Source organism: Periplaneta americana, chromosome 8, assembly GCF_040183065.1.
Source record: "Periplaneta americana isolate PAMFEO1 chromosome 8, P.americana_PAMFEO1_priV1, whole genome shotgun sequence".
Lineage (NCBI taxonomy): Eukaryota > Metazoa > Arthropoda > Insecta > Blattodea > Blattidae > Periplaneta > Periplaneta americana.
The window spans coordinates 454,485-466,788 of NC_091124.1; the positions used below are offsets into that span (position 1 = coordinate 454,485).

Sequence of the window (12,304 nt, forward strand, 5' to 3'; positions counted from 1 at the left end):
TTTTGTTTTTGTTAAGGAAGGAGTATTTTATTATTTTAATATTCGATATACTTTTCTGTTTTCTTGACTTAGCAACACTGAATTTATACAGAAGTATCGAGTGTGGGTACTTTCTGAAAAGCTCTTAATGAGTACTATTCAAAAATAAAAATATATATTGGGTGTTCCATTTAAAATAAGAGAGTTGGAGTTACTTCCGGTTAAACCGGAAGTAGAAAAAACTCGGTAATACCATTATTGAGTTCTTAGCATATGGTTATCCTCACATACCATGTTTCATGTCACTGAACCGTATGCTTCAAAAGTTATTTAGGTGATGCGGGACTTTTAACTAACCTTGTATAATTGGAAATGGTAATGGAAATTACGGGGAAAACGGCTGAACAGATTTTAATGAATGATCCCTTATGAAGGACAAATATTGGTAAATGAAAAAAAAAAAGTGTGATCTATAGATTTAAGTTTCGTTGATCATTTTGGGTTAGATCAACGACGATACAATAAACTTATGCAAAGGAAATTGAAGGTATTTTTGTCTCAGAAGATGGTGACCAACTAAAATATCGTTATGTTGTGCATGGCAGACAAGGGGACAAATCAACCCCTCACTGTGATCTGGAAGTACATCCCCTCCTCTTCCATTGTAACTGACAATTGCAATACAGTGCCCCACGCCAGCAAAAGAAGCCCACTAGAATGACTTTACTTCAATTTGTACCATTTCGAATTTGTTGTTCGTAGTCATTTCTCACACATTCATTAGTCACATATGTTAATTGAGCAATATTTAGCAGACCAGTATTGTCAGAGGGAGGCGCAAATATTGCAATTTCTAAGTAAAAAAAAAAACAATACTGGTGAAATAAGAGGCCTGTAAGATTTTGTAGTCCCCCGAACACTTCAGCAAGATCTCTCAACAGGAAAAGTACGAGTAGAGATACAGCTCTCTACATTTCAAGGTAGTTCACGAAACATGCAGCAGCTATACCAATATGTTACGTCTATTGTTCGAAAGCATAGCAAACCTGGCATTTTCTTAACTCTCACCTGCGATCCTCAGTGACCTGAAACAGCTACTGCATTACTTCCACCTGAGAAACTCGCTGTCACTTGCGTTTTCGCATTGAAAGTCAAAGAAGTGAAGATGGATGTGTTCAAGAAAAAGTATTTGGCATTAAAAAACATTAAGAGGGAGGCTTTTTAAAAGAGATATTTTTGACAGGGTTACGTTGCTTTCAATGTTACATCTTCATTATTATGAAGGCAAATAATTTTCAAAATGTCTGGTAATCTTTCTAGAAAATAAATCTGAAAAATTTTTTATTTGAACTTCTAATGAACTTAGTTTGCAGCATTTGCTGCACAAACCACTAGTAGGAATATATTTCAGTTTTAATAATAATAATAATAATAATAATAATAATAATAATAATAATAATAATAATAATTCTTTATTTATACTGGCAGAGTTAAGGCCATGGGGCCTTCTCCTACACTCTACCAGGTCACAAAGTATACAAGCAGTGAAAAATTTAACAAAAAGTTAAAGAACAGAATACTAACATATTACAAAAAAAATAATGATAATAGCACAGTCTAGTATATACAGCCACGAAGCTTAATACTTACTAAATATGCAAACATAGACAGTTGAAATATGCACCCATAGATAGTTGCTCACCACCAGGATCGCTACTATCGCCTCATCACAGACTCTTTCCCTAGCAGACCATAAAATGTATTGTACTTTCGATATCGTGTTCTTTTGAAAAAATTAACACCTTCCTTCCACTATTGAAATGTGAAATACATAAGGTTTATATATTATTTTCATAAAGTATATATTATATTTTATAAACTCACCTTCCTGGATCTTTCGGAAGAAGGATAACTCCGACCTCTTTTTCTTACAATATTTATAGTACCACAAACGTCTCCTTGTCCCATATTATTATTCAAATTATTGTATTTTAGTCAATTACAGTTATTACAACCGATAACGAACATTTCACAGTTTACACAACTGTTCACAACAAAGCGAAATACAGCACAGTCAATGCCTTTTCGATCTAGACCAGGCCGTAATGTTTCTTCGGGTTTTCTATTTCATTGTATGGAGCTCAGTGAAATATTATATCATAACTTTATTGCGTATCATTGCTAAGCTTTATTTAGTGTAATGTGTCCATAAGTTCCGTTTACTTCTTGTTGCATAATATGTGGAAGAAATAATTACAAAACTGTGTTATTTTAATGTGAAGAGAATTTTACATGTTAACATAATCTTTTCGCATCAACATTTTAAGTTTAGAATGGAAGCTATTTTGAGGTTTAATAAAAAAAAGAAGGCATAATCGCAACGACCGATGTATTTATATTGTGATTTAATATAGCACATCTACCTTCCTTAATAAAGACAGAAAATTTACCATACCACTCCTATGAAATTAGTGTACGTACGATTGTTACTTCGTCTCTTAGGTAGTAGGTAAATACAATAATTCAATACTCAATTGTAGTATTAAAATACAAATTGAATGTGCGGAGTATCATACATGCCATTATGCTTAATTATAATGTATAATTGCGAATTTAGGAATATAAGATATAGTAAACATAACCTATAATATTTCCATATGATTGGCAGGACATTGGAGATCACTAAAACTAGACAGAAAGGGGCAACTGGTACAGTAAACATAACCTATAATTTCAACATATCTAAATATCCGTGCGGTGCAACTGAAAATTATTGAATCGTGCACAAATGAATGTACAAGAATTTCGCAATATTTAATCGAAATAAAGGCAGGTATTACACATACGAACAACGTAATTTTCACACCAAAATTATTTCATCTTAACTCGCAAGTGAATTATGTCTGAAGTGTCTCATAATCATTGTTTTAAATTTTATTAATGCAATTACACTACATTTTAGAGAAATATATGTTACTCTTTATGCATTCCAACTAATTTATATGATTGAAACGCCGCCCTTCGTGATCGGGTTAAGCGAGTCACATGGCCTGCCTTACGGCCTGTATTAGATCACGATGGCAGTGGCACAGTCTATTGTTCCTAGTACTCACAGCGCTTCAAGCGTCTAGCAACTATGGCGAGAAATGCAAAAAATCATCCAAAGCTTCGCAACTGTATATACTAAGCTGTGATAATAGCATAATAAATCGACACTAAACAACATGAAAATAATACCATAATAGAAAAAAAATAAATAAAATAATTGAAATATAGTAAAAGCAATTAATTTAGTACAAATAGTTAATATGAAGAACGTAAGGAAGAATATAACAAAATTGAATGTAATAAAATAATAAAAAAAGAAAAGCAATACGAAAATTAAATAAAATTCACAATAAAAAGGGTATGATAATAAATTCAGAAAAAAGATATTTATATATTTTTACAAAACTATCGCAGAGAAAAGGCCTTATAACTGAAAGGAATCAGAATTGAAAAAATGCAATAATGCAAATATAATAATAATAATAATAATAATAATAATAATAATAATGATAATAATAATAATAATAATAATAATAATGATAATAATAATTATAATCTCAAAATAATTATATTTTCATGTCTCGCGTCATTTTATGTCCGCAATAATAGATATGAAACAAGGTATCACGTGACAAACAAATAACATCAGTGTGATTGGCTACAATTACTTTTTCCTCTGACAACTTCCTGTTGTTTACTTCGAAGTTCATCATTTTGCATCAATATTATTATTATTATTATTATTATTATTATTATTATTATTATTATTATTATTATTATTATTATTATTTCCAGGTGAATTTCCTTAGATGAACCACTGCATCATTCTTTTACCCAGGTCATGGCGGTTGTTCTAATGGAGATATTATGGTGCGTCAGTGATTGGTGAGACTCGTTTTAAAAATCCACACGCCAGTGAAGATATTTGTAATTACGCGGTACGTCTGCACGTGTGCGATATCGTAGACCCTTAATTGTTAAGAACCACGTGACCCCTGTATGATAGAAACACCAGGCGGATGTTTCCCGCCATTGAGTGTCACGATTTATCTGGGAAGGAGCATTAAGTTGTGGGAAAAATCTTATCTGCACAATAAGCCCTTTAACCCTGACACATTAAACTATCTAAATTTCAATAACCGTGAAATATTTCATTTCGTATAGATTGCACATACATAACTCCGAACTCCAAAATTGCTAATTCTAAAGCAAATGGCCGCGATTGATGGCATCTGATAAACGCATGACGAAATTCTGTTTAAATATCGATGTACAGTCTTTCCTCCTCTTATTTGCGAGCTCGTTACTGAAGTGAGTGTTTTGTTTGTCGACAGTGACAGCAGAGGACGTGAATCTAGTCCAACGTGCGTGTAGTGTGTTCAGTTACTTTGCAAGTCTTGGAGCATCAGCAGCTACACACATAAGCAGCCCACGATGTCGGCACAGAAAGTGGTAAGTCGTACTCTTGCATTTTATCATTGTTGCCACATCACTAATACATGTCGTACTCTTGCATTTTATCATTGTTGCCACATCACTAATACAAGTCGTACTCTTGCATTTTATCATTGTTGCCACATCACTAATACAAACAATACAGTGAAATTTTATTGTGCATTTTTTTTTGTCAAAACGGCGCCAAACAGAAATTTTAGAAACATTTAGAAACGAAACCTACATGACTTCTATCATCTTTGAGGCGGATAAGTTTTCAATAATGATTTATTCTTAATCATTAATGTAACGTTTAAAACTATCAGTTTACCATATTTCAATCTGTTTTAAAAAGCAGTCAGTATAAAATATTATTTTATTACTTATTTTTGAATCAATAAACATCTGCTTTTGCTTGTTTTCATTGGAAAAATTCACTAAGTATCCCAGCTTTACAAATTTATATAGTTGGCCATGTTACCTACAATGAATGAAATTATAATATGTGGTAAGTAGTGGCGATACTCATTTGTTAAAACACATGAAGTAAATTTAAACAGTGTAAATATTCCAGCATACAAAATTATTTTACTAAGAAGTTAATTTATACATTTCCAACGTTTCTTTCAGATAAAATAATAAAACAAAGGACAGTGGAATCTTAGTTCCTAACGGCCGTATTCATAGACATTCTTAGCGCGGGCTTCCGGTGGATGATCAGCGAACTAACGTTTTTCGTATTCATAAACAGTGTTAGCGATATGATATGATATGAATCCTGTACAAGTAACCAGTCGATAGCCGGAGCTAGTTTAGCACGCTCGTAGCGCGGGCTAGCGAAATATCTATGAATAGCATCCTAAGAGTTTGGCGTAAATACATGTCCTATTAAAATTATTTTTACGCTATTAAATATACTGCACAAAGAATTTATAAATTCTCATATACTATTATATTCTGTCGTGAACAGAGGTGAACAATTGTCATATGAGGTAAACGATCATCCAACCAATACGGGAGTACGATGATTCCCCAGCCGTTATAGTTGGTTTTCGAAATTGGATTTCGCTACCTATTGTAGCTCCCTAAATTCATCACGATGCTGGGTGGACACTGGTCCCATACACTGGCCGAAGAGAAAATTTGAACACTTAAAATAAATATGGATCTAAGTGCCATTTTCAAATGTTTGAGAAAATTGAGTTATAATACTTTCAACGTGGAGTAACGGTTAGCACGCCTGACTGTGAAACGAGCGGGCTTGGGTTCAAATTCTGGTTGAGACAAGTTATCTGGTTGAGGTTTTTTTTCCCCGAGGTTTTCCCTCAACCCATTAAGAGCAAATGCTAGGTAACTTTCGTAGCTGGACCCTGGACTCATTTCGCCGACATTATCACCTTCACACCAGATAACCAGTAACCATAGCAGTTGATAAAGCGTCGTAAAATAACAAATTAAATAAGCAAGCCATTGGCACATACACGTCCCGCCATCTGTGAACGCCTAATAAAACGATAAAGAATGAAGCCTGCCTTCGATTATTATTTATGTTATTATTAAAGTGCTATTCCAATAAAAACAATTTTCACAAAATAATATTGAACTTAGATCCTTATTTACTTCAAGTCTTCATTTGTTCCTCCATGAGGAATCGAACCAGCGCCAATTCCGTAACACGAATCCAGGCATGATGCCTTAGACCACGAAGCTACGGCACGGGTCGTACATAGACATACTTGTACTGAATTAATTGCATTTATTGTACAGTACCATATTCCCAGATAATTATATCGATTCGTAGATAGGCTACTGTACACAGACAGACTAGTTCTATTTTTTTCCCAGCATTTTCTCTAGTGAGAAGGTAATACAGAATCGCAGTTCTCGTGTAGCCCGAAGTTGCGCGGATCTATAATAATTCTATACTCACGAATACAGACAGACAGACGAGGAGCGCAGATCTCTCAGAGTTCATTGCATTCCACCTGGCTTGTGCCAGCAAGAAGTGCACGACCGTTTCTACAAATCGACAGTAACTCGCCGTGCACTCGTATTAAATCACCATGGTTACAAAATAAAATTCTACACGTTGAAAGGAAGACAGTTGAACAAATAACCTAATTTAAGTAATTAGGGACATAATTCAACAGTAAATACTGGAAGTCTGGTGAGGTAATAAACAAAGTAAAAAGGTATCCCCGTCACATGCCATGTGAGGCACTTGGGGGCATGGAGGTAGTGAATAAAGTGAATAAATTTTCGTGTTTGACTGCAGCGATTGCGAGCAGCATGAGCTTACGAGAATATTAAAATTTTACAAATTAGTTGTAAGATCTGTGTGAATGCATATACCACAAGATAACACATTCTTTCTAATTGTACGTATATTTTACGCTTCCCGCAACAATTTAGTTCTTCTATCATGTTATTAATTCTTTGGGCGGCGGGAAAAGGCACACAAGTAAAAAAAAAAGTCGATTTTTCTGTTGTACCTAATCACTAAGTCTAATATATTTTCTAATTTTTTAAATAATAAATTTTCTTGTATTTTAAATTGAAATGGGTCTTACTTTAACATACATGAATTTCATTATTATACTTATATTCAGTTAAGAGTAAATTAAAAAGAAAGTCTCTACTGAAAAATTATTATTTTTTTACTTATGTGCCTTTTCCCGCCGACCAAAGAATTGTTAAGTTACTGTTTACAGTTATTTTTTATTTGGAACGTTTTTCTGCGTACTCTCGAGAGAAACCGTAACAAAAATTACATTTCCCTTATGAGAGTTGCGTCGATGCCACCTGCAATGCATTCATTGTTGGAGCTTCATTTGTTCATTCGTGGCCCACGATAAGCTTCTACTGCAACATTCATCAAATGGAATGTGCAAACTATGCTCATTTTGTTAGTTGATTCAACCTCATTTGTTAGCATTTCTGGAAAGAAACCACCCAGCCACTCGGGATGTCGTCTCTTGACATAGGCAACTGCAACAATGACGTATTAATTCTTATTTTTTAAATTTTTTTATTGGTCGACCAACAAACTGCTATACAGACTAATTAATTATGTATTTTTATTCTCTTTTGTTCAGTGATTTATATCTTTATACAAAGGGGCTGTGTAAAAAACAGTTGCTGTAGATCTGTGATTTCGGTATGAGATAGACTTCGAAAAAATTCACGTGAAAAGTTTTTTAACGCGTGAAAGCTTAACGAAATATTAAACTTAATTTGTAATAAAACATTATTCGTACAGAAGTGAGAGTGATTAATAAATGTGGGGAGTATGAGATGAGTCCGAAAATTCACCATAGGATTATCTGACATTTATCCTACAGGTAAGGGAAAAACCACTACAGATAATCAGCCCAACCGGGAATCGAACCCACGCCCGAATGTAGCCTCAGATCTAGAATCTAACTCGCTACTGTTTAAGGCATGAGGTGGATTTATAAAATCTTAATCGCGTAGGTATGCAAATTCTCTTTTTTCGATATAGATAAAGCGTTTGAAATATCTAATTCGTTTTGGTATGCTGGTTTTGTTTGGTAGTTGCTAATCCAACCTTGGCGTAATAGCAAAACTTAGTGCCCACGGGGTATAACTTACTTTGACCATGTCATTTAATCAGTTGCTTTTCATTTTTTTTATATTTATTATATTGTCATGATGATATGTTACACTTCATCAAATCTTACATCTCTTGCCTGGTAAGCATCGCTCTTTACCCGGCATAAGTGCACCATAATTGCTACAAAAAATAATTACGAAATTAAACTCCATTTGAAGATATAGGCTACGCACAGTTTGGCTTTGATATCTGCAAGGTCGTTCCATTCGTCTTCGCAATTCAGTGGCAGGACAAATCGCAAAGAGTTTGAGATCCCATGATATTTGTGAATTATTTTCAGCATCTTTGATGTTTGGATCATTCCATCTCAAGACAGAAAAACAATTGAAATACAATGCAAGTCATTGTTGGGTGTCTTACGTGTATCTTAAATGTACAAGCATATTATAATATTTATTAACAAAATGTAACAAATTTTAGCGTACAAAGTGAAATACGACCGCATCATCATAGTCCTATATAGTGCTGCATTCTGTATTGTCGGTTATTTACCTTCGACGATGTGCGTGCATTGCTTCTAAGGTGAAGGAGTGACATATTTTACCTGCAAATGAGGACTGTTTAAGAGAAAGTGAAAATATGCGATGTCTGGAAGATTATTTATTTATTATTTATTTATTTGTTGTAAAGTTACTTTAAAAATTCAAATTCTCTTAAATTTGGTTAAAAACAATTTTTACACGAATATAAAAATGACATTATTTCATTCACAAAAGGATAAGCTTTTATAGTTACTTATTTTCAATTCTTTAATGTTGATTGCTATGGCAACGGATTTTTTTACGAAATGTAACAAATGAAAGTGACCTAACTATTCCTGTTTGAAATACTGCTCTTCTTCTTTTTTATTTTATTTTCGTTGGCCTGACTGACTGAATGCTATTATTTAAAAAATTCCATTGTTCTGAGGAGACTAGCAACTCTAATGGTTTGAGATAAGAAGTCCGTAATCTATGTCCATTCCGGAAGCTGTAGGATAATTTGAGGAGACCGGTTTCTGTTGGCGATAAAGTTTTGAGAGCCCTAAATCCACATAACACGATGCAAATGATTTTAGTAATTTAGTATAGTCTAGGAAATCATTCAGTGATCAGAATGTGGACTATTTCTGGAAACCTTATCATATGCCGGCGGCATTTTTGTAACATCCGGTTGGAGCTCGATTGGTCTCCATTTCATCTTCGTCAGGATACCAAGGGGTGGCTTTTGGCTTTGACCACTTCCATCCAGAAATGTTTGCCGTTGTCATCACGCTCACCTGAGCTCCTTCTGACGGACATTTGAGAACAACTGCAACTTATTAAATGGAACCAATCCACCTTTCCTGAAGTCACTTTGAGGTTTTACGCTGAATTAATCTCAAGTGTATACACGAGCTCCCTCAAATGTGTAGTTCGGGATTGTACTGGTGTTCAGATTTCTCTTTTAGTATTCTGCATTTATACACAGTGTTTCAAAAATACGGAGCATAATTTCAGGTATGTATTTCCCATATGTAGATAATCAAAATAGTTCATTACAACATGTGTCCGGAAATGCTTCATTTCCGAGTTATGGCCTTCACAACATTGAAATTCACCGGAACGTTTTTCTTTCCGCAGGTCGTTGTCATTATAGAAGATGTTCAAAATGTCCACCTCCTGCTTGAATACAGACCTCACATCGATGTCTCATTGACCTGCGAACACGATCCCAAACTCCAGGAGTATTGCGTATATCCTCAGAACATGCCACAATTCGATTCCGAAGGGATTCCAAATCAAGCACCGGAGACGAATAAACCAATGATTTTAAATGGCCCCACAAGTAGAAATCGAGAGGGTTCAGATCAGGTGAGCGTGGAGGCCAAGCAATTGGGCCACCTCTACCTATCCATCGATCAGGAAACCTTCGATCCAAGTACCGGCGAGCCGTACGATTGAAGTGTGCAGGAGCGCCATCATGCAAGAAGTGAATGTGTTGACGATTGATCAGTGGAGTGTCTTCTAAAACATGAGGTATGGTGTTTTCCAGGAAGTTTGTGTACGCCTGCCCCGTAAGTCTGTTTACAAGTACATGGGGTCCAACTAATCGATCACCAATGATACCGGCCCACATGTTGAGGAAGAACCGCACCTGGTGATGAGATGGAACAGTTGCATGTGGGTTTTCATACGCCCATACATGCTGATTGTGGAAATTTGTTATGCCATCTCGTGTGAACTGTGCTTCATCTGTAAATAATACAAAGGCAGGAAAGTTCGGATTTACACCACACTGCTGCAAGAACCACTCCACTCCTTTGACGGCAACGACCTGCGGAAAGAAAAACGTTCCGGTGAATTTCAATGTTGTGAAGGCCATAACTCGGAAATGAAGCATTTCCGGACACATGTTGTAATGAACTATTTTGATTGTCTACATGTGGGAAATACATACCTGAAATTATGCCCCGTATTTTTTAAACACCCTGTATATTGCACTAAACTATTGAAATCTTATTTCTGTTGACTGAAAATACAGTGGGACAAAGTCATCTCAGTTGCAGATACTACTGTATTTCAACAGCAGACTGGCTTATGTGGACTGGCTCGCCAATAGGGATATCTTATGCGAAGTTTTACCGCTAGGTGGCAGGGGCGTTCCATGCGGCACAGGGCTATGTTATGTCACATGCTACGTTCCCACGGTTGTTGGCTTTGTGTGCGTGTCAAAATTATATTTATATTATTTTGTATAATCTAGTACAATTTAAATTCATTCAGTATTTTCTTATCTCATAATTTAATTTAATTTACAATAAATAATAGAATGGGGAAATCTGTAATATGCAGAATATACTGTAGATACGAGTAAATTGAATGTTTATGAACCTAAACGAGAACTTTGAGAACGAGGTGTGGAGTAACGGTCAGCGCGTCTGGCTGCGAAACCAGGTGGCCCGGGTTCGAATCTCGGTCGGGACAAGTTACCTGGTTGAGGTTTTTTCCGGGATTTTCCCTCAACCCAATACGAGCAAATGCTGGGTAACTTTCGGTGCTGGACTCCGGACTCATTTTCACCGGTATTATCACCTTCATATCAATCAGACGCTAAATAACCTAGATGCTGATACAGCGTCGTAAAATAACCCAATAAAATAAAAGAAAAGAACGAGGCGCACGAATAAAAAAAATAGGAGCTTCGTCGAAGATGAATATTGCCTCTTTTATTCACTAATATTGTAAGTAGTGTACGCCAAAAACAGGATATGCAGCCACCAATGTGTCCTATATATAGGGAAGGAACTATCGGCTTGAATTCCTCGTATTTTTTTTTTCTCTAGTTGCAGAAAGATCAAATGTAAGTTTTAATAGGATGATAAAATACGATCGCAGTAGTATAATGTTTATTCGTGGGTTTTGTAGGTTAAGGACATGCAGTTTTGAATATGTAGGATAATTTTGAAAATTTGAAATTAAAACATAATTTTTAATAGTTCGTCTACATTAAAAGCATTATTCACGAAATGAATTTTTGTAGTCAAGGTTCCCTTACTTTCTTACTTTATACATAGACTATACTATTATTCATAGGCTTATATATTTTTTCACTACGGATCGTCCTGGATGACAAACATCCCAGATATTCAAGGATTTGCTGTAGGCCTAGTAAAATGTAGGCTTAAACTTCGGAGACTCCTACAAGTACTGAATATAATCTAAGCAAACATAGCCTGCTGTCGAGGTTGCACATGTTTTTATTAGTTTTTTTCTTTGCCCTCTTCCAAAATAAAACTGTAGCCAGCATTTCCTTACTTGAAGTAGTTCTTTTTGTTTAATAGTTAGCACTTTCGAAGCGCAATTTATTTAGTTATATTTTTTAAGGTTGAAAGCATATGCAGTAGAACCTCTGTTATTCGCGGTAGTGAAGGGTAATGGACGAGTAATCGAAAAAATCGGATATTCCGTACCACATAAACTTTTCGTAAATTTAGTGAATAATACTTACACTTTGGTTATTTTTCCCTATGGCCTTTGTATTTAACATGCTATACTGTTTTCGCTGTAAGAAAAATCCTAATGTAAACACAAGCACGTGGCTGTCATACCCGTGATTGGCTCCCAGTCGAAACACTCACATGACGCAGGAAAATATAGTTCGTATTTGGAAACTATCATCTTGTATTATTTGAAAATAAAAAAATTGAATTCTAGTTGTTAAATACGATGAAACATATAACTTCACTCA

The 12,304-nt window shown here is 35.1% G+C and overlaps 1 protein-coding gene across 2 annotated transcripts in view; it reads left to right on the plus strand.

Moving 5' to 3' along the window:
• Window positions 1-12,304, plus strand: part of path (solute carrier family 36 member pathetic) — a 186,242-nt gene that overhangs the window by 68,805 nt on the left and 105,133 nt on the right. For both annotated transcript variants that reach the window (XM_069832233.1, XM_069832232.1), the window contains exon 2: window positions 4,362-4,479. In XM_069832233.1, coding sequence (XP_069688334.1) covers window positions 4,462-4,479 — 18 coding nt within the window. In that variant the 5' untranslated portion in view covers window positions 4,362-4,461. The remainder of the gene's footprint in view (window positions 1-4,361; window positions 4,480-12,304) is intronic.